The following is a 24,167-nucleotide window of genomic DNA, read 5'->3' on the forward strand; positions in this document are numbered from 1 at the left end:
AAATATAATAATAAATTATATTTACAAAAGAATACTCAATAACAATCAAAAAAGTTTAAAAAAAAAAACTCTAAATAAAATTGCTTAACATATTACAACAAATAAAAAAAAAATTAAATTTCCCACTTGAATAATTTTCATTGTTTATAAATTCTATAAAATTTAAAATATTTTTCAACTAAAAAAAAAAAATATAATATACGTATAATTACAGGAAATATAAAAATAAAAAAAAAAACAATTTCAAATTGTGCAAAATATTTAATCGAACAAAAAAAAAATGTTGCATACCAATATGAATCATATAACAATCATTTTTTTTTTTTTTTTTTCTTTCATCTCACGTTCTTGATGAAAAAAAAAAAATAAAAAATTGTGTCGTCATTATCAAGGAATTTTTTTTATGATTTTAATATCATGCAAATTTTCTGACATCGTTAGGGGACTTTATTATTACTGCTAATTTAGTTTTTTTTTTTTTAATTATTTTTTAAATAATTTTTAAGTTTCCAATAAAGTGACAAACATTGATGTATGTACAGGCAAATAATACACGCAAGCAGACACCCTGGGTAATCATCATCATCATCATCATCACGAAGTCAACGTTCACACGAGATAGCAAAAAGCACAGAAAAGCTCACACACATAGTCGGAAAATCGATGATAGCACGTGCCAGTTGAGACATGTTCGTTGAACTCTTCTTCTTCAATCTTTTCATCTTTATTTTTTATTTTCAACCCTTCTACAATTGTATTTTATTTTTTTTCCTCTTTTTTTTTATTATTTATTTTATTATTATTTTGTAAATTCAAGGCTTCTTCTTTTAGTCTCTCATTAAAGTATAAAAAAAAACATGACATTTTCCTCCAAGCAAATTGCAAACTTCATTTGTAGATAGATATATATTATTACAAATGAGATAATAGAAAAGAATACATAAAAAAAAGAGTAATAATAATGATGATGATGAAAAGAAAAGTGAAAATAAAATAATCATAAAGATAAAAGAAAAAAAAAAATGTTTAAGAGTTATATACATTGGAGAATTTACGTTTTAAAAATTATTAGTGTGAGACTGTTACAAGATGTGGCAGACGAATTTTATGACGTTGATGCTTCACACCCCAAAAATAAAAAAAAAATAATAAAATATTCTGGTATATATAAGTAAAAGATGTGAGTGAAAAGATTGCGGTTTACGAGTTGGGCTTTTTTTTTTTTTTTTTCGAAAACTTGTTTGTGTTCTCTAAGGTTTTTTTTTTTTTTTATTTCTATTTTCTAAAATGACAACCGATGAAAATCGTTTTCTCTCGTGACAGATAAAAAAAAAACTAATCTTCTTTTATTTATTTTCATATCGTTTAAAAAATAAAACAACACAAAAATTTACTAGACTAAAATGTAAAAATAAAGATCAAGATAAATAAACTGATAAACTTAGTAGGAAAAAAAAAAAATAAAAAATAAAAAAATGACATTTTAGTGACACGGATTTGACACTATAAATAAATAAATAATGTATAAAATATTTTTGATTTTATTTTGTATTTTTGTAATATTATTTTAGCGCCATTTAAATGCCAAGTATCGATTGCCATTGGAGCTGAAGAGACTGGATAAAAGGGAGTGCAAAAAATGAAAAAGAAAAAAAAAGAGTAAGGGTAGTTATTTCACCCTGATATCGACCATTTTTATTTTTCTCACTCAGACTAAAGTTAACTTGGTATTTTTCATCGTCAATGATTTTTCTTTCATCTTTTTCTTCTCTCTTGATTTTATTTTTTCACGATTTTACGATTTTTTTTCACTCAAATATCAAGGCTTTATGTATGATCTTATACTTTTTGCATCTCTTCAAGTGTTATATTCACAACTTTTAAACAACAAAACAATTTCAACCAGAAACCTTTCTTGTGTCATTTTTTTAAAACTCATACAACCACAATACTTGAAACCACAAATTTCATTTTTAAAATTATTATTTACTGCATGTATATATTTTAAATATATAATAAGAAAAAAAAAATTCATCTTACATGTCCTTTTTTCTCATCAATAAATAATACATAAATAAAATATTTAATTTTTAATAAAAAATAAAAAATAATAAATGAAAATTACTATATATGTAGATTTTTTTTGTGCAACATAGATGTTTTTTTTTTATTTAACTAAATATGTCCGACACGATCAATTGGATTGCAAGTAATTTCCTTCAACTGAATTTTATTTTCTTATATATATTCTACATGTACATATGTGTGTGTGGGCGTTAACAAAAAATCACACGGTGAATAAGCTCACTTCCATGACTATTACCTCCAGGATACAAGGACTATATAGCTTCATAAAATTGCTTGTCTTGTTCCGGCATACATACACACACATTGCAATGATGATGGAAGCATATAAAATCCAGGAAAATCATAAAAAATAATAATTCAATGCAAGAGAAAAAAAAATGACATAAACATATAATAAAAATGATATATATAAAATATGAAAAGAAAAATCAGTGGTATATAAGAATGCTACAAAAAAAAAAAACAGAAAAAAATGTCTTCTTCTTCTTCGACTTTATATATACGTGTTTATGTGCAAAAATTGCGCATATTTACACATATATTTACATGAAAAAATTTGACAGTGTGTGAGACAGAAGAAAAAGATGCAAATTGCGTATACATGCAGTGTTTATTATCATTTTTACTGACGGACTTGAGACATAAGAAGCCAAAAAAATTAAAAAAAAAAAAGTACATATAGAAAATATTAATAGAAAGAGAGAGAGGAAGAGAAAAAAAATAAAAAAAAGTGCATATGAATAAGGCGGAGAATTACTTAAGAGCAAGAAGACTACAGAGACTTAAGAGTCATGAGCTTTGAACATTGTCGTTGTTTTTTAGAATTTTTTTTTTTTTAATATTACGCATATTCCATTAAAAAAAAAAAACATGAAATTTCTAAAAATGAAATCTTGTTTTTTGAGTAATATATATATTAAGAAAAATCGTTTACACAAATGGTCATGCTTTCTTAATTATTTTGTTTTATTATTCAAAAAAAAAAAAAATCTCGACTAATTACGTAAAGCCTGGTATAATTAAAAAAAAATATATATTTTCCTTACTTTATATTTACATTTTTATCTAAAATTAAAGCTATATGAATATTTTAAAGGTTTATTATATTTTTAAATAAGCAAATAAAAAAAAAAAAAAAAAATTCATTGAATAATATTTGCTTGTTGATTGGTAAAAAAATTAAAAATATATTGAATATATAAATTGCGATGGTCACCAGTGTTCTTTACAAAACACAAGTATAAAAAATAATAATAATAATATTAAAAATATGTAAAAATATTATATACACATGATGCATGCATAATGCAAAGAGTATTACAAGAAAAAAAATCTTCAAAGAAGAAAAAATAAAATAAAAAGTAAAATAAGAAAAAGCAAATATAAAGACCTCTTGGAATATATTTTGTATGCATATTGAAATTCATTTTGGGATAAAGGAATCAAAATGCACTTGAAAGCTCAGTTGAAAGGCAAAGTTGCTCTTTTTTTTTTGTGGTCTAATATGTTGCACCACCACCATCGCCATTATTACACTGAGAAAAACCCGAGTAGAAATTCAGGTCAGGTTCGGATCAAGCCCTGATCAGGCTTGCCTGATTTCAAATCCAATCTGGATCCAGATACTGGATCCGAACCTGATCAGGATGTAACGCTTTTTCGTAAGGTTTGGATCCAGAATGGATCAGGATACCTGATCAGGCTGTAGTAAAGATACATGATCCATAATGGATCCAGATACTGGATCCGAACCTGATCAGGATGTAACGCTTTTTCGTAAGGTTCGGATCCAGAATGGATCAGGATACCTGATCAGGCTGTGGTAAAGATACATGATCCATAATGGATCCAGATTCCGGATCAAAACTGGATCAGGATACATGATTTATTCAAAAAAAAAAAATTAATAATTTCAAATTTATTTTTTTTTTTTATTTGTAATCTAACGCCTAACAGAATACAGATAAACTTTATTATTACAAACTGACCTAATTGATAATTTACCTAACTAATTATTGCTACGACCGGGGTTCGAACCCTTCGACACGGGATTACAACGCTAGTACTTGACACGCTCGGCCATTGAGGCATTCGATAATTCGTACTAACTTTTTGTCCTCATAGGTTCTACAAATTGCCTGGTCAGGATAGCATCAGGCCATCTCTATTTTATCCTTAATAGGGATAGCCTGATCCATTCTGGAACAAGACTGGATCAAGAAAAAATTATTTGAAAAATAAATGCAATAATTTTTTCTTGATCAGATTTGATCCAGAATGGATCAGGCTACTAATAAGGATAAAACAGATAACTGATGCTATCTGATCAAACTGATAAAATTCAAAGACGCAAATTTGATACTTGTTTGTTCATCAATTTGGATCCAGCTAACCTCTATCCTTAATAGAGTAGCCTGATCCATTCTGGATCGAGACTGGATCAAGAAAATTATTTGAAAAAATAAATGCAATAATTTTTTCTTGATCAAGATTTGATCAGAATGGATCAAACTACTATAATAAGATAAAATAATAATATGATGCTATCCTGATCAGGCAATTTGTAAAATGCAAATTTGATACTTTTTTCTTTATCCATTTTGGATCCAGCTAGCCTTACTCTATCCTTAATAGAGTAGCCTGATCCATTCTGGATCAAGACTGGATCAAGAAAAAATTATTTGAAAAAAAAATAAATGCAATAATTTTTTCTTGATCAAGATTTGATCCAGAATGGATCAAGCTACTCTATTAAGGATAAAATACAGATAGCCTGATGCTATCCTGATCAGGCAATTTGTAAAATTCAAAGACGCAAAATTTGATACTTTTTTCTTTATCCATTTTGGATCCAGCTAGCCTTACTCTATCTAATAGAGTAGCTGATCCATTCTGGATCAAATCTTGATCAAGAAAAATTATTTGAAAAAAAATAAATTCAATAATTTTTCTTGATCAAGATTTGATCCAGAATGGATCAGGCTACTCAAATGGATAAAATACAGATAGCCTGATGCTATCCTGATCAGGCCATTCCTACTCTATCTTTAATAGGGGTAGCCTGATCCAGTCCGGATCAGGACTTGATCAAGATGAAATTATTTAAAAATTAAATAAATTTAATACTTTTATCTTGATCAAGTCCTGATCCGGACTGGATCAGGCTATCAATAAGAAAGATATGAGTGCCTGATCCAGGCTTGATCAGGATGTGATAGAGTTACTTGAATAGGGATAGCCTTACGATATCCTGATCAGGCCTGGATCAGTGTTCAGGCTATCCTGAACAAGTTTCTACTCGGGAAAACGACAAGGGATGACAAGAGTTTAATGTGGGGTAAAAAAAATTTAAAAGAGGGTTAAATTGCCCCCTAGGCCTCTCACTCACTCACTCAGTCTTTTTTTTTTTTTTTTCTTATTGTTATTGTCTTGTTGATTAACAAAGTGGGAATACCACGACATTGCCACGCCTCGATAGATCCACGTGTAAACAAGACGTGATCAGGAACCGTTGCACGTTTCAAATAACTCGTCTTGCACTCGTATTACCCAAACTCTCACAATATATATATATTGGACCACAAATTTCGTATATATTTTAAAAAATTAACTGACTGTAAAAAGTCTTTAAAAAAAATGTAAAAAAAAAAAATAGCTACTGGACACATTGATGGAGTATCATTTTTCATAAATTTTTTTTTTTTAATATTATAAATTTATTTTTAATATTTTTAATTTATATAAATAATTGAAAAATATATTTAATAATATTATTTAAAATTTTCATTTATTTTTAAATTTTTATTTCTTTTCATAAAAAAAAAAGAAAAATGTTAAGTGGATCATTTAAAATTCAAACGATTACTTGTACATACAAACAGCGACTTTCTCTGCTGCTATACTATATAGCGTATACACGTTTGGCCTTTTTTTTTTTTTTTTTTTTCATGGATAAAATACGTTGAGGACATGCTGGCCCTGTCATCCAACAACTAAAACGTGTCAGACATATAGTACTATTACCCATATGCTAATTTTTTGTTTTTAAACTTGGAAAAATAATAAACAAACTCTACTTATATATTATTATCGATTTTATATTTCAATAAATTTAATTAATTTTAAATTTTTTATGTACAAAAAAACAAGGACTTTGATCACAAATTAAGTCATACTAATTATGTAAAATAAATTGAAATTAAAGACTCAAAAAATTAATTTAGAAAAAAAAAATAAAATTAAAAAAAATTATATTTCTATGGGTTTTATGATTTTTTTATTTTTGATTCTTCAACACAACGATAAAAAGAGAAATATTATATAAAAAAAACCTGTCATATACTTTTAAACATTCTGAACTTGACGTCTGACCATATAGTATTGAAAATAATGATTTTCAACGGGAAATACAGACCACAAGTTTATACTCTGTTCTTTTAATTTTTTTATTTTATTATTATAATTATTATTATTGTTATTATCTTTGAGAGCGAGTGTTTATACAAGTATCGTATAATGTATACATACAACTTCTTAAGATCCTTAAGCATTCCTGTGGATTCTTAGTTTCCGTTTTGAAACTAGAGAAACTCGTCTTACTAACTTTTTTTTTATTATGGTTAAACACACAAAAAAAAAAAAAAACTACAACAAAATTTATCTACTTTTCTACGCATTTAATTTAATTTAATTTAATTTTAAACATAAATTTTATTTTTTTTTGTTTTTAAACATTTTCACAAGTGACAAAAAAAAAAAATTATTTGTTTTTTCTTTTGCTGATTTTAATCAAAAACATCATGCTCAACATGACATAAAAATTTCAATTATTATTTTTTTTTTCTTCAAGTCATAAAAATTATGATAACATCTTTGAAATGAAAATTATTTCAATTAAAAATAAAAAAATTATATAATAAAAAGAATTGAATAAAAAAAAAAAATATATAAATTTTTTTTCAAATTATATTTTATGTAAAAAAAAAATTAATTATTTAAAAAAAAAAGTAATGTTAAATTTTAATATATGCAAATATATATATTTATTATAATATATATAACACAATGGAGTTAAAAGTGTTAATTACATTTTCACATAACAATTGATAATTTAAATAACGATTTTAACGAGAAAACTTCAAAAGGTGTAATATAATCCGCAAAATCCCTTGGCACACAATGAAGCTCCATAAAACCGTTATGACCAAATAAATTTATGATTTTTAATCAACACAGTAATATAATATAATTTTTCATAATAATAAATTCATATATTTAATAATTAAATATTAAAATAAAAACCTCTCGTTAAAAAAAAAAACGTTAAAGTCAATTTTAACTAGTTAAATTATATTTATCAAAATTTATTATAAACAAATAATTTTGCATTAAAACTATAGCTCAATGCAAACAAAAAATAAAACAAGCAACTAAAAAAATTTATTTGCAAACGTAGAAATAAATTTTAAATTTGTAATTTTTTTTTTTGCCATTACGGTCTGTCGAATACATAGTCCTCGTCAGCAGATATAATACCACATTAAAAATAATTTTCATTCCTACATTTTATACAAATAATATTAAAAAAAAAAAAAACTAAAACTTTTCTTTCTTAAAAAAAAAATTAAACATATACCCAGAGGAGATAAAAAAAAAAGCAAATTATCATAGTAAAAGTGAAGAGAACCTTGGTAAAAACTGTCTGTTAAATGATGAATATTTCATTCGTGATTTTAGGTATAAATAATATAATGTTGCTCTTTTCCTGTGCGGTTAATTTAACCTGGTCAATGTTTATATATGCCTTGCGGGCACGAAATATACTATAATAGAGAGAAAGAGTCGTCATCTTCATCCAAAGTTTACTATCTCTACAAGAAACTAATGGTTCTTCAACACAAAATATATATATATATATCTATTGACGCAAGAGACAATGCCAAATGATTACTCAGCAATCGTGATTTATTCTTGAATACTTTTTTAAGAAAAAAAAAAAATAAAATAAAAAACTATATATAATTTTTTTTATTTTCATTTATTTTTCAATATTTGATAAATATAAAATTATTTATTTAATATGCAATTTAATTTATGTTATTGTAAATGGAACATTAAATACAAGCTGCATATGAATTTATTTGAAAAATATGTTTTACATTTATAAGTAAATGTTTACCACGTAATATTTGCCGCAAAGTATAAAGAAAATATTTATTATTATTATTATTATTAAATTAAATGTACGCTTTATATATTTACTTATACAAAAAGACATTAATCGTTAAGCCACACGTCATCACTCTTTAAGACTTTTTAGTGTTAATATATGACTTAAATTAATGATAACAATTATGACGTGTATTTGTATGTATTTTACCTAATGCAAGATAATGAGAAAGTTTTTTTTTTTTTTTAAATAATAAAACGGTAAAGCTTTTAACTTGATAGAAAAAAATTATCATATATACAAAATAAAAATAATAATAATAAAAAAACAAATATAAGTAAATTTAAAAAATAAATAGAGTTAAAAGTGGGTGAGGTTTTGTCTTTGGTATATATCTTTCTAGATTCTAGCTACATATCAATTTTTTTTTATCACAAGAAAATCGATTTAACAGAAGATTCAGTGTATATATGTATACAACAACTGGGATGCACTTTGGTCTTGGTCCAAGTGTACTCATCGATTGAGCCACGGATTCCATGGCAATAATAAAATTTTCAAAAAGAAAAAAAAAAAATTGCATCAATGCAACAAAAGGATAAAAATATAAAATTGCATCCAACACAATTGTCGTATATAAAATTGAATAATAATAAATAAAAAAATAGAAACTTTGTAAAATCAATGATATAAAAGCTATAAATTATATTATTATATTTATTAGTGTATAAAAATAAAATTGATAATTAGTCTGGAAAGTATTTAAACAGGATATCTAAAGTATGAATTTACAAAAAGTCTTTATGCAATGAGTTTGAATATATCTACTGTGTGTGGATTTTATGTATACATGCAACACATTAAAACAAGAAAAAATAATATATATAACAAACAGTTTCTTATATATTGGCATTGATGAAAGCCAGTCTTTCTCATTTTGCATGTTGGCCATGAAATACATACTCAAATTTCCAGTCATCAAAAGCCATCAACCCATGGGCATTGAAATTATCACCAGGATCACAAAATTGAGATGATAAAAATAAAATAAATTCAAGTACTATGATTTTACTCATAAAAAAAACTAATATATATATAACCAGGTGTATGTGTGTGTGTGTGATAAAATACAAGTTGGAAGAATTTTTTGTATTCTATTTTATAAAATTCACATTGGCCAGAATGTTTTACGCTTCGTTACAGAAGTTCAATAATAAAATAGGTATAGATTCAAGATTTTACGATGCCCCATCGTAAGCCGATACTTTACTCCTCTCATTTCCGTCTAAATTTTTTTTTTATTTTACTTTTTTTTATTATTCCCTTTCTTATATTCAAGCTACAAAAATATCTTTTTACATTTTCTTGGTAGAAAAAAAAAATAATAATAATAATATTGCATGATTATTAAATTGAACAGTTACACGACATTGCTCCTCCTTTAATTTGTCATTTATAAATTATTATTGTAAAGTTTAAAAAAAAAATTTTAAATAAATAATATATTCTCATAAAGAGAATTTGATATTTAAACAAAAAAAAAAATTGACGTAACAGCTGCGTTAAAAAATTGCCGGTATGCGGGATTGAAGCCTTTTTTTACTATTATTATTATTATTTTGAGGATATAAAGGACCCCGCATATATAGCGTGACTCGATTTAAAATTTACAATAAATTGACAATATATGCTAGTCGTGTTATTGCTATATGTATCTAATAATAATAAATAAAAAAAAATTTATCGTTTGCTTTGTTTACTCTTAAACTACTCCAATTTTCGTTGATTTTTTTTTTTTATCAAATAATTGTTTTATTAAATAATTAAAATATATTGTTTATTTATTTTATATTCTTACCACTTATTCTCCTCATGTTGTTATACGTAGTTTCCAATTAATTATTATTATTATTAAAACACAATAAATTTTTTTTTTTTTATATAAAAAAATACACCATAACCGAAATTAATAATAATAAAAAAAAATGATATATTTTAATTATTTAAAAATATATCTATTATTAATTTAATGAATTTTTTTATTTATTTATATCATAAAACTATCACCTGTGGTTTTTCAATAAATAAATAATTTTTAATTATATGTTTTTTAACACTCGCCATGTTTTATTTACACTTGTTTTTTTCGATCCACAATTATTCACATTGTGTGTTTATTTTTTTAAATAAATAATTAAATAAATAAAATGACGCTATATAATGACGAAGGACGCCAATACACAATTTACCGTTTACTCGTTATTTTTTTTTTTTTGTTGTTATTGTAAAAAACACATTTTTTAATATAAATAATTAAAAATAAAATTCACTTGTTAATTTGTAATTACTTAATATATCTATTTATTATTAATTATCAAGACAAATGTCAATTGTCAATTATAAATATATATAAAATAATAAAAAAAATAATATTTTAATTTTACGGAGTAAATTTTGCTCACGATGGAACACGATATGGAACGTATACTAACGACAAGAAGCCCAGTGTTCAACACCACCATCACACCAACATACACACACACAAACACACACCAACTTTCAATAGTTCATAAAATGGCCGATAGGAAACCCGGGCGGGTCCATTGTCCGATCACCCCACCATCCCAATAATTTTTTTTTTTCCTATTTTCTTCTCATTTTCCAATGTGTACAGTCAATTCTCCCCTCTTTCTCTCTCTTTGTTTCTTTTGTAACTCGCAAATCAAACTATACTCAACACTGTCCCCGCCAAACTAAACTTGAACTTTTTTTTTTTTTTTTTAATTTATTATTAATTTTTTACATACACTATTACATATAGCTATTGTTATTATCTTTTATTTATTTATTTAAATAGTATTTTTGAAATTAATTTTTGGAGTAAATTTAAAAAAAATTTAATAAGAAATTTTTAATCAAGCTTTATATCTAAAAGATACTCTTATTTACTTTTTTTTTTTTTAATTGATTTACTTTGATTTTACTCTGTTTTATTATGTATTTATCTTAATTAAACTGAAAATATATTTTTATATATGTACCAGGTTTATTTATAAATTGAAAGTTGTCAAGTTGTTATTTTATATTTATATATTTTTAAAAATTCATGGTAAAATTATTGAAAGCTTATTATAATAATAATTTTTAATAGTTAAAAAAAATAATAAAAAAAGCCACAAATTTATGATATAAATATATAAATAAATAAAATAAATAAAGGATAATAATAAAAGAGTTTATCTTAAGGTATGAAAGTAGGATTACCTTATATTTTATTGCTCAATTCCGGCCACGAAGGTCAGTTTTTCCTTTTTTTAAGTTTATACTATGTATAAATATTGGTGGATAAATATAATGTTCATATTAAAAACTTTTTGAATTTTCCATCTTGCTTATATATATATATTTTTTTTTTTTTTGATGATGCGTTTAAACGAGATAATACAAGTGAGACAAATATAGAAGAACGATTAGATAAGAAAACCGAGAACCGGTGTGAATGTATATATACGAAAATAAAAAAAATATATAAATATTGAAAATAATAAAAACTGGTTAAGTGCATTCAGTAAAAATAAATTAACACGATACTTATTTCCAATTGCAAAAAAAAATATCAAAAAAATTTACCATAAAAAAAATCCACAGTAATATATTTTTCATATATTTTCTAGTTATTTTTCAATTACCTACAATTTATAAATTTTATAAATTAAAAAAAAAAATACAGAGATAATATATTTCATCAAAAATATAATGTTATATATAATATAAAATATAAATAAAACAAACACCTAAAATTGGAACTCGTTATCTCGTCTGATAAATGAAATTAAAAAAAAAAAAAAAAAAAACCCAAGCGGGTTTGATGATGAAGAGATAAAAGAAGTAAAAAAAAAAAATTAAGATAAAAATAGATTTGTATATATAAAAATTAATTAATTGATAAATGCAATATATAATAATTGTTTTATAAATTGACTGATGTTGATGAAAAAAAAAATAAAATAAAATAAAAATATGATTGTGTATAAATACGAGAGAGAAAAGCCGGTGTTAGCTAGTTTGATTGGACAGGGCTTTGGCAACAATGCCTCTAATTAACATCAATTACATACTTGATGCAAGGGAAGGAGCTTGTTTAACCCCAACTGACCATGTTTAACTCACTATCCAATTCTTTATTTCTCTTTCACTCTCTTTCTCTTGTTCATTTATCTACTATTTAAATACACCAATAGCTTTGTGATGCTATTAAACGGTGATATACTTTGTTAAATCCCGATTGACGCCAATTGCTTAATCCTATTTTACTCAATTTAATTGTCATATATTAACAAGTATAAATTAAATACGCTCAAAATATTATTAATACACAAAATAATAAATATAAAATCATTGAGACATAAAAATTTAAAAAAAAATTTAAAAAAAAGTCGATGCTTTTGTCAAGGAGCATTGACATTTCCCTTCAATCAATTATTATTTTTTTTTTATAACATACAGACTATTTATATGAATTGTTTTATGATATAAAAAAATAAAAATAAAATATATCAACAGCTTGAAGATCGGTGTGCAACCAGCGGTAAAGAGTTGAATTGAAAAATGAAAATATAAGCACATGCGCTTTCTTCTATTATATATATCACTTTTTTTAACCCCCCATGTGCAGTTGTGTCTACGGGGGTGGTTTTCATGTATATATATATATATCATAGGCCCGATTCCCTTGAAAAGCTTTTGGGGTATCACCATGGTAACCAACCACGATTTTTCCCCAGTAAAATATATTTACATCTTTGTCTATTTTCTCTTCTCTCCATGTATATATGGATATTATCAATAGATATATACATACATATACATGTGCAGTATATAAATTTTAAAACATCCCCTTGTGTGTGTATGTGTTAATGTATTGCTTTCGTAATATATACATAGAGCCAATGTACTTTTGAAAATATATATATACATGATTTTTTTTTTTATTTTCATTCAACAAAACTCACCCTGTCTTTATACGAGTCGTGATAGTTGCTGGTGTCCTATGAGGACTTGCAGCATCAACACAAAAACCACCAACATACGTTATTATCAATTATCACCTTCATATTTATATTTATATATTATTATTTTTTGATTTATCTTATCACAACTTAAACTAATTATTGGACGGTTATATTTATTTGATTTGATTTGATTTTTTTTTTTGTTTTAATTCTCACTGGAGTATTTATAAATTAATATAAATTTAGTATATCAAGTTTTTTTTTATTATATAAATATATATTAAAATGAGTAAATAATAAATTTATGTAATTTATAAATTTATGTAGTTTAGACACAACACATGTATAAATAATTATTTTGATTTTTTGTCAACTTAAAATCATGATAACAGTGTTATATAAAAAGTGTTAATAATTAATATTTTTATTTTTTTTTGTTATTCACTTGAGTTATTGATAATATAAAACTTGAACTTTAAAAATTTCTTTATGATAATGGGGGATGATAAATTATTGCTTTGCGGAATTCATTGGAACTTCACTCGCGACCTATGTACGTGATGCGCCTGTCTATGCTTTTTTTTTATTATAAATATTTCTAAGATATGTTTTTTTTTTTTTTTGATTTTATTATAAAATTTTTAATTATCTTTTTTATTTTGTTAATTGATTATTTTTCTATCCACACAAACACTTCACTGTTAATTTTAAATATATGTATGAAATTATAAAAAATTATTTATTTTGTTTTTGTTTTTTTTTTTTCCCAGGTGTATTTCTTTGGCGCGTGCTTGTGTGTGCTTTCAGTAAAATCTATCCACCCACCTAGCACCCTTCTTTGCCAGGTTTAACTGGCTTGCAAAATATCGATTTACAAAATAGTACAGAGCGCTGCTGGTACTTTACGTTTCTGGCGCGCAATGACTACGACAACACACACCCTCTAAACTCAACACTCATTTTTATTATCTACGCTATACTATTTTTTATTATTATTTTTTTATAGGCAAGATTGGAATAAAGACAACGTTTTGTATTACACTTTGAATGGATTTTTGAAATATTTTTTTTTTTAAAAGATAAGGGTTACAGTTATCCAAAGACTTCAAAAGTACTTAGTTAAACTTTACTTTTAAAAAAAAACGATGAAGATACTTTATTGACAATTTTGCTTTTTTTTATTACAAGGGAAAATGATAGATGACATGCACAAGAATTTAAATCAGAATATTATATTTTTTTTTTTTTATTTTTTTTATTTTTGCCAAGAGTTCAAAAGATTTATGTATTACTGAAAAAATTTATGAAAAATTATTTTAGTAAATTAAAAAGTTTTCATCTCAAATCAATATATATTTTTTTTTTTCTTGTATTTTTGTTTATAAATAAATAAAGCAATTATAATACTTAAATACTATTGAACATAATAAATAGAAGACTAAATTTTTCCTTAAATTAAAACAAAAATTAACAAGTATTTTTTTGAATTTAAATAAAAAATAAAAGCATGAAGTTTTTAAATTTTTTCTATTTTCTCTTGTTTTTTTTTTTTATGTTTATCTTGAAATAATTACTTGACTGACTTGTTTATATTATCAATCAATAATATTATAATTATAATTAGCTTTTTATCAACACAATATAATGTGTTAATATTTTTTAAAATATTGCTACCGCTTTTTACGAAATCCTTTACGATAACCTTTACCAAACCAGCCAGGATTTTTAGCAGTTGTTATTGGTGTTATTGTGTCATCATTATCAGTAATATCCTCAACAATATTTTCATGATCTGTTTCAATTGTTGTTATTGTTTCAATATCAGTTATAACTGGATCATCACCATCACGTTGATAATACAAACACGTCAATGAATCTTCATTTTCCATGCAAAATTTACATGATGGTATTTGTTTATTATCATTTTTATTAATATTATTTTGTTCTTTTAATAATGCTGCTTGTTGAATTAGTGGATAATAAAGTAATGATGTTAATTGTGGATATAAAAACATTGGTGGAAATGGTAAACCCATTGATAAAAATGGTAGAGCTGTAAAAAATGGAGCTGTATATGCTGTTAATGCATCATTCATTTCAATTTGTGTTACACAATTTTCATTATTTTTAGGTATTATAACTTGATTTTGATCATTTTCAATAATAGAAATATCATCATCATCATCTACATTATTATCATCAACATGATTATTAGTATCATCATTATTATTAGTTGAATTAATAATTGGTTCTTCTAATAATGGTTGTGTTGTTGTTGTTAATTCATTATTTTCTAATTTAATAGCATGATAAAAAATTGGATCTTTTGTACGTTGATATTGTGGTATATTAATTCCTAAATGTGATAATACACGTTTCATAACATCATCACAACGTCCATTAATTTTTAATGTTGCATTTTCATCTTTAGGTGTCCATTGTAAATTAACAATAAATAATGAACAACGTTTTTTACTTGGTCTATCCATTTGCCATAACCATGGATATTTTTTTAATACTTTTAAACTTGAACCAAGACATAATATAACATCAGCATATTTAGCTGCTCTTGAACCACCATTCCAATTAATTGGCCATGGTAAATTACCACGTTCACCAAAATGTACAATTGAATCTTGTAATAATGAATTACATTTATGACAATAACGTCCAGTACCATGTGAATATCTTGCTGTTTTTTCAGTAACATCAAATAAACGCCAATATTCACGTGATGGTTTACATGTACGACATACTTCAACATACATATTACCATGTACCTCAGATAATAATGTTTTTGGTATACCACTACGTAAATGTAAACCATCACAATTTTGTGATACAATATGTTTTAATAAATTTGCTTTATATAATGCATACAATGCCATATGAGTAACTGTTGGTTCAGCCAAACTAAGATCATGATTTCTAAAATTAATTAAAATTCAAATATTAATAATATATTATAATCATCATAATTATTATAATATATTTACCCAATATCTTTTCCTTGTTGCATTCTAGTCCATACACCATTTGTACCACGATAATCTGGTATTGATGCTGCAGTACTTATACCAGCACCAGTATATACAGCCAATGATGATGCACCACTTATTGCTGCAGCTAATTTCATACATTTTTCTTCAAATATATCAGGTGGATCTTCAATTTCTTCTAATCTTGCTTTAACTTTATCTCTTTTTTCTTGTCTCAAGTTAACCTCTTTTACAACATCACCACAGGAAGACAATAGTTCATTTTCTTCAGTTGTTCTATCAACCACAGATTTATTAAGAATAGCAGCAACCTAAACACAATTCAATTACCATAATAAGTACAATATTTTTTTTTGCTTCAATTGAATGAACAAGTCAGTCAAGAGATCAATGACATAAATTATTATTATTATTAATTTATTAAAATAATATTAATAATATATTACATACCTTTTTTAATGTTGCAACACGTTCATCTTTAACTTTAAGTGGTTTTAATGTAACTAAACGTTTTCGTAAAATAAACTTGTCGTTTCCATTTTCCTCCATCTTTAATTAAATTATTGTATTTATCAAAAAAAAAATTAAAATAAAATAATATCACAAGCGTCTCAAGAGATTCATTGATTTTTTATTATTTCATATTTTAAATAATTTATTTTTAAAAATAAATATATTAATCATTTTGTCAATATTATTTATCATTAATTAATAATATTTTTTTATTATTGTTGTTATTATTATTTTATGTCAAATAGATTGATTTTTCACATTCGCAATTGGTCACTAATAAAAAACGCATTTCAGGTTTTGATGCAGCAGCAACACACTATCTTGAAAATTCGATAAAATTATATATAGGTTGATGGAGGTATAATTTCAGACGCCACACAGATGGCAATGCCATTGAAGATTATTTTATTATTTTTTTTTAATATCACATCAATTATTTAGTGATTACTGATTCATTATAAATTTGTAATTATTATTATCATTTAATTGGTGGTGATAAAAATGAATGATGTTTTTTTTTTTAATAAGGTTATTATTAAATTATTGTTTTTATTTGAGCCCCCCAAAAATTTATGACAACTTCTAATCACAGAAGAATGTTTTTTGTTTTGACAATTATAAGTTGTGTGAGAGAGAGTGTGTGTATGTGTGTGTGTGAGTAAATCTGTAGTACCGACTTGTAATAACTGTACAAAATGGCAGTGTTTATAAATTGCGCGGTAAACTTTGAATATGTATAAATTTGTTATCGTAAATATTGAAATAAGAATTTTAAATATTATACAAATAAAATTATTATAAAATTATTATAATAAAAATAAAATATTTACTTACTTTAAATTTGTAGTAAATCTTCCAATCACACATTATAAAACGGTATATGAAAAAATAGTCTATAATATTGCGCTTTGAGCAGCAAATATTGATGGATTTAATAATAAACTACTTGGTATTTTTATAAACATGTACTGATGTACATGATAACTATTATGATACGGGTCGTCTATGCAATATAGCATAGAAATTAAATTAACGCATAGTAAATTGATGGGAGTAAAGAAAAAAGCAAGAGGACCTAAAGAATACATCAGGACGTATCATGGTGGTGTTTAAAAAAAATACACATCATAATCAATTATTTATGGTGAAAAAAAAGCAAGACTTCATACAATTGCATCAATATAATTATAAATTAAATAAAATCCTACCTTTTAAGCGGATGTTCATCTTCCCACGCTGGTCATCAAAATGCCCTGAAGTCATGTAGTAGTTTATGATGATTGTCTATGATCAGCAACACCATTTGGTGATCCATGATGATTCTATCTGGTCAGCAAAATAGTTGAATTGATTACACACACAACACAAGCACTAAACAATTATCACTTTTCACTGCTTTTTATCACAATATTTTTAAAAACACTTTTCACAATCACCACCACCATCACCACTTTTACACCGCAGTATATAGTTTATAAATTAGTTCAGTCTTCTTTTATTTATATCAACTAGTTTTTAATATTTTATTTTTATTTGCTTGATAATTCACTTTTCAAAATAGTTTATTATTATATTATTTGAAAATGATTTATCAACTTGAAAAGAAGAGCTCGAGCTGGCTGTTGATTTTCTTACATTCTTTGTAAGAGAGGCGGTTTATTCTGGCAACTCTGAATACCAACGTGAAGACCTATTGCGCAGCAACAACAGCGGCTTATCAAAGAAAATTTTCATCAACTTTGATAAAGCTTAACAACAGCAAATGTTGAGTAATAACAACAACAAGTGGTACATTAAATAGAACTTAAAAGTCAATAATACCAGCACCATGTGATGTTATTGATTGTTGTCCAGTAAAAGATAGATAAAATCACATCAGATAACTCATGAGATGTTGGATTTCATTGAAACTTGACATTTTTTAAATTCAATTGTACATGCCAAATGTAAATAATTAAGTAATGATTTTCTTTATGATAGATTCATCATTGTTGAAGCATAATATCATGTCTTGAAACACTTTGTTAATGGTTCAAGTATACCAGTATTTCATATGATCGTTGTATCATCGAATAGTTTATCAATAATTCACTTAATTTTTAAAGCACTTGGTAACACAAACTAATGTCTTATGACACTTTTAACATTAACATCATTCACTTGGTATTTTTCATGTTATATTTTAGCATAAAAACAGTCTCAGTTGTTTCAATTATTTTAAATATTTTATGACATATATTATCAAGACTAATGTTTTTCCCATGAATAAATTTGATGCAACTGTAACAATAAATTATTAAACTATTATTGGGTGAATATTAGACTGTACTTTGATTTTTTTTTAATGAAATAAATTAACTCACTATACTCAAATATGATTTTCTCCTTAATAACAAACCAATTCAGTCATTTTTTTGGTTCCAGTTATAAAAATTGTGTTTGTTAAATTATATCAACACATTAGACGTTTCAGACGCACTTTTTGTTATCTGTAAACAATAAAAATATTGAATAAACATTATGTTATAAATTTTTTTCAAACTGGAGTAATTATTAAAAACAACAAAAAGAGTAGATGAAAGTGGCATTAATAAATAAACGATAAATAAATAAATGATAAATAAACAATTAAATAAATAATAAATAGATTAAAAATAGATAAATAATAATTCATAATTAAATAAATAGACAGTAAAAAATTACATTTCAAAGTGAGTAAATAAATATTAAACACTGACAAAAAAAACTGACAAAGTCTTCAAACAATGGAAAATTAATATTGAAATATTTCACAATTTTTTGATTGTTAATAATAAAAAAACGATTATTATACAACAATGATGCTACAACAATGCTATATATAACAAATATTTATAAATATTTACAAATAAATTGATAATCTCTTTGTCTTTGTAAATAATGACAACCTAACCTCAAATCATTAATTTATTTTCGGTTTAATTATTGAAAAAAATTACGTAAATATGTTTGTTTATGCACTAAATAATTAATAATAATAAAACAACATGAAATTTACATACCATTTGTCTGTTATTTAGCAAATTAACATTTGCCTTTTGTCAGCTCCAAGAGCTTTGACATGTCCATTAATTTTGGCCAAAATTCACAAAAGTTAGCAATAATTTATATCACAATCTGTTCAGAAAAATTTAATTAACCGATTTATCAACAATTTATAATTGTTTAATAATTATTTTAGCAAAAATAAGTGAAAAAAGTCACGACACTGAACGACACAAGTTTTCTCTCTAACAAAGCAGCGGCCATTTTGTTTTCACAAAAGTTCGTCGCGCCACCTATAAGTGTATTTTTGTAAATAGTTTGATAATTATTATTATAATAAATAATTATTAATATTTATTAACAAAAATATGTTGCACAATTGTTATAAATATTATTTTTTTTATTTATTTATAATATTTTTTATAATAGCAAGTTTTTAATGTATTAAATTTGATGATTTAAAAACAATATTAAAAATATAATTTTATTATTTATTTAAACTTGAAATAAATTTTAACAAATTTTTTATAAAAATACATGAGTATATTTAACAATAAAATGACTTAATAATATAATTTGTTAATAATGTCATAATTTTAATTAATAAAAACAATAAAATCTAGCAAAAAAAAAAAAATATTAATTTAACTGAATAAAAAATTTTTCACGTTTATAATATTTTCTAAATATTTACATGTATAGTTTATAATTTTCACAGCATTTGGAATGTTAGTTGTGCAATTTTATAATAATATAAAAAATAAAATTCAATATTTAATTGATAAATTTAACAATTTAAAAATCAACAATAATCATAAATTCATTTGACACATATTTTTTTTTTTTTTTCTTTACAATCAATTATTTATACATACCTATGTATATTGAATTAAAATTAAAAAATGAAAAGATCATTAAAAAAATATTATGACATTTATATTTTTGTAATAAAAAATATAATAAATTTAATTTAATTACTGACACTTTCAGCAAGTGCAGGATTAATAATATCTAAACTATTTTTTCTACGTGAATGACGTATTTCGATAAAACAAAATGAACAAGTACCAAGTATCATTGATATAAATAGAATTGTTAATTGTACATGAAGACCAATATGAGTACTATAAACAAAACTAATTGCAGCAGCAATTGATTGACAAAATTTAAATAATGCAAATGCTGGTGCTGATTCTTTTGAATAAATAACACCAAGTAATGCATAAATTTGTGTATTATAACATGCATCACCAAAACCAAGTGTAAAACTTCCAATCATTGCTAATATTGGTGATGGATTTATAAATCCCGTGTCATTTGTATCATTAAATGGTGAATTATTTGGTAAATTTAATAATATTGTAATATAAGCAAATAAACTAAATAAAAATCCAACAATAACAATTTTCCAACCACTTAATTTACAAAATGTATTTTGTTTTGTTGATAATATACCAAATATAATACCACCAATAACTTCACCAATACCAATAAATATACCAGATAAACCAATTAAACTTTTTCTTTTATCACCCATGCCAATTGTAAAACCAATACTTGATGAATAAACACCAGAAAAAAATGTCAATGCCAAACCGGTATATATAAATGTCAATGATAATAACATTATTTTACATGTTAAAAATAATAATATTGCTTCTTTAAATGCATACCATGCTGTTAATATATTTTTATCATTTTTTTGTTCTGGTAATGCTAATTCTTTATCAGCACTTGATACACCCTCAGCTTCACCAAGTGATAATAAATATGGTGGTTTACGTAAAAATAATAACATCATGGTACCAATTATTGATAAACTTAATAAAACAGAAAATACTAATTTTCTTGTTGGTTCATCAATTTTTGGCTCATTAAACATAAAAAATACAAATAAATTACCAGCAAATAATGATGATTGAAATATTGCCCAAAATAAACTTGAATTACGTGACATTGTTTCAGAATCTGAATTTTTAGTTAAATAAATACCATGACCAGTCCATAATAAACTTCCACCAAAACCAAGTATACCTGATGCAATGTATAATAAAGTTGAACTTGGTATTAAAAATGTACCAATGAAAAATGCATAACAACATGAACCAATAAATATTGCAACACGTGGTCCAGTCATTGATATAAATGATGGTGCTAGCCAATTACATGCTGCTAATGCTGCATATATTATTGCTAAACTTTGATATCCATCACCATCAAATGTTTTGTCATCTTGTTTAATACTTTCCAATATTGTTTTCTGTAATTATAAATTATTTATTATAAAACAAATACATATTATCATATTATTAGTTTCATTTTATTAACATCTTGTTTATTTTTTTATTATTACTATTACAAATAGCATTGAAAGGTCAACGATAAATAAAATATCTGGAGGCTCGATCAAATTATTATTATGTAAATAATATATTTATACTTTTACTTTTAATTTGAATAATTACATTGAGAAAAAATTCATTTATTATTATTTTGTTTTTTGAATGATGATAACTAAATTGTTTAGTCAATATTGTTATCATTTTTTATTTATATTTGTTTTTTTTTTTTGGCATAAAACTAACAAGTTTATTATATTAAAATTTTATTTATCAAAATGACTTTTCAATGTTGAATTTATATATTTATTTATGCTATAAAAAATAACCGGTTTTTTAAATATTCAACAACAAAAATATCTAGCTGGTTCAGTGCACCAATCTGGACTTTCTAGTTTAACAAGAATTTCTTTAATTTGTCATTGGCGCCATGAATTAATTATTTATAAATATATTTTTAATTAAATAATTTATGTTAAATTTAGTATTCATTTTTTTTTCTTTTAATTTTCAACAAGTGCCTGAAGATTTTGATATGAAATTTTATCAATAAAATTGATACCAACACAATCAATCAATCAAATATTTTTTAGCCTCATTTTATTATCTATTTATAATTATATTATTTATTATTAATTGTTATTTTTTGTTTATTATTATTATTGATATTTAAAAAAATTTTTTCCCCTTTGAAAAATGCCAAGACAAATAAACAAGAAAATTCATGATAACAATGAATTAACTGGATCAACAATGATTACAGTATTAAACATTATTTTTTTTTTTTTAAATTAAATATATCCAAGACTTAATGATTAAGTATATCGCACATATTATGAGTGTTATCATCAAACAAACTGCAAAAATATACTGGCAATATAAAAAATTTAAAATAAAATTAAATACGCAGTAATAAAAAATATAATATTAATTTAGAAAACAAAACAAATAGACATTAAAAATAGTTAATAAATTTGAAATATTAAATTACAATTAAGAATCAATTTAGCATATATATTTTTGAATTTATATATACTCATTTTTTTTTCAACAGTATACTCTAAGTGAATGTCAAAAATGTAAAAAAATAATAAATAAAAATTTAAAAAGTTACACGTATCCCACGTGGGTTTCGCAACTGACAGGAAGTTATAAAATAAAAAAATAAAAATAAAAAGGTATAAACAAAGCTCAATAATGATCGAATAAATAAATAAAAATTTAAACGACTTACCTCAATATTACCCATTGTTTGAAATGCCGTAAAAACGAGCATAAAACCAAAACTTAACATAATGACATTTAAAAAGCTCCTGTCAAATTCCATGTTTATTTAATCCGTCAAAAAAAATGCAACAATAAATACAATTTAATTTTCTAAATCACCCGTATGTTTATAATAAAATTTAACAACAAATTATATATTTTTTTTTTTTATATCATGTACGACACTATTAATGATTACGTTGTTGTTGAAAGGTCGCGTTATAAGTAAAAGCTAAAATATTTTGTTAGCTTCCGTAAAAAAAATATAACAAGCCAAGAGAGAGAGTCATAATTGCGTAGGGGGGTTTTATATTTTCAAACAAGTAGACACAAGATAAACAAAGACAGAACAATAAAAAAGTAAGATAAACATACAAAGATTTTTATTAAAAAAAAAAAACAAAACGTGAATCGAATTCCATATTACTTTCATAAACTGAAGTTGTTTGTTAATCGAAAATTGGGAGATTCGATTTATCGTTACCACCCCCTTTGATAAACAATAACAACAATAATGGCCGACAAAAATATGAAGTCAAATTGACAACAAATAAAAAGTTAATTCATTATTAAATTGATTAATTATAAATTATCAATAATTATTTATTAATAAATTTTTAAAATTTATTAATATTAATATCATTATTATTATTTTTTATTAATTTAAAAAAAAAAATGGCAGACAGTTATTAAAGCGTATTTACAACACAACACAATAAATTGTCAGCTGAATTTTTTTTTTCTCTCTATATTTTTA

General features: G+C 24.1%; 3 protein-coding genes and 1 long non-coding RNA gene across 7 annotated transcripts in view; all 4 read right to left on the reverse strand.

Annotated features, from left to right (window-relative positions):
- LOC122852692 (caskin-1) overlaps positions 1 to 18,195 on the reverse strand; it is a 38,233-nt gene extending 20,038 nt beyond the window's left edge. Inside the window, exon 1 of one of the 3 annotated variants that reach the window (XM_044152637.1) lies at positions 17,990 to 18,195. In XM_044152637.1, the coding sequence (XP_044008572.1) occupies positions 17,990 to 18,044 (55 nt within the window). In that variant the 5' untranslated portion in view covers positions 18,045 to 18,195. Of the gene's footprint in view, positions 1 to 10,115; positions 10,770 to 17,989 lie in introns of those variants that run through there. The other 2 variants (XM_044152638.1, XM_044152639.1) reach the window with 2 other exon arrangements.
- Positions 13,697 to 17,425, reverse strand: LOC122852693 (NAD-dependent protein deacetylase sirtuin-7). The gene is made up of 3 exons (XM_044152641.1): positions 16,719 to 17,425; positions 16,266 to 16,579; positions 13,697 to 16,197 (listed from the first exon to the last, which is right to left on the reverse strand). The coding sequence occupies exons 1-3, from the start codon at positions 16,815 to 16,817 to the stop codon at positions 14,940 to 14,942; spliced, it is 1,671 nt and encodes a 556-aa protein (XP_044008576.1). The 5' UTR covers positions 16,818 to 17,425; the 3' UTR covers positions 13,697 to 14,939.
- A 399-nt stretch (positions 18,196 to 18,594) lies between the features above and the next one.
- On the reverse strand, positions 18,595 to 20,078 carry LOC122852696. 2 transcript variants are annotated; one of them, XR_006373853.1, is made up of 3 exons: positions 19,823 to 20,078; positions 19,145 to 19,270; positions 18,595 to 19,061 (listed from the first exon to the last, which is right to left on the reverse strand). It is a non-coding gene; the product is annotated as an uncharacterized LOC122852696 (long non-coding RNA). The 2 variants fall into 2 exon arrangements; XR_006373852.1 differs by having other exon boundaries at positions 18,595 to 19,082.
- Positions 20,079 to 20,718: 640 nt separating this feature from the next.
- LOC122852697 (UNC93-like protein MFSD11) lies at positions 20,719 to 23,843 on the reverse strand. The gene is made up of 2 exons (XM_044152645.1): positions 23,379 to 23,843; positions 20,719 to 22,065 (listed from the first exon to the last, which is right to left on the reverse strand). Exons 1-2 carry the CDS (start codon positions 23,469 to 23,471, stop codon positions 20,776 to 20,778), a joined length of 1,383 nt encoding a protein of 460 aa, XP_044008580.1. The 5' UTR covers positions 23,472 to 23,843; the 3' UTR covers positions 20,719 to 20,775.
- Positions 23,844 to 24,167: the final 324 nt, after the last annotated feature.

The sequence above is a fragment of the Aphidius gifuensis genome, linkage group LG3 (assembly GCF_014905175.1).
Source record: "Aphidius gifuensis isolate YNYX2018 linkage group LG3, ASM1490517v1, whole genome shotgun sequence".
Taxonomy (NCBI): Eukaryota; Metazoa; Arthropoda; class Insecta; order Hymenoptera; family Braconidae; genus Aphidius; species Aphidius gifuensis.

Excerpts from the sequence above, each read along its gene's own strand:
- LOC122852693 (XM_044152641.1), bottom strand. The coding sequence starts at position 16,817 with ATGGAGGAAAATGGAAACGACAAGTTTATTTTACGAAAACGTTTAGTT. Across the intron at positions 16,580-16,718 it reads GTGTTGCAACATTAAAAAAG|GTTGCTGCTATTCTTAATAA; the intron begins GTATGTAATATA and ends AATTGTGTTTAG. Across the intron at positions 16,198-16,265 it reads CAACAAGGAAAAGATATTGG|AAATCATGATCTTAGTTTGG; the intron begins GTAAATATATTA and ends AATTAATTTTAG.
- LOC122852697 (XM_044152645.1), bottom strand. The coding sequence starts at position 23,471 with ATGGAATTTGACAGGAGCTTTTTAAATGTCATTATGTTAAGTTTTGGT. Across the intron at positions 22,066-23,378 it reads AAACAATGGGTAATATTGAG|AAAACAATATTGGAAAGTAT; the intron begins GTAAGTCGTTTA and ends TTATAATTACAG.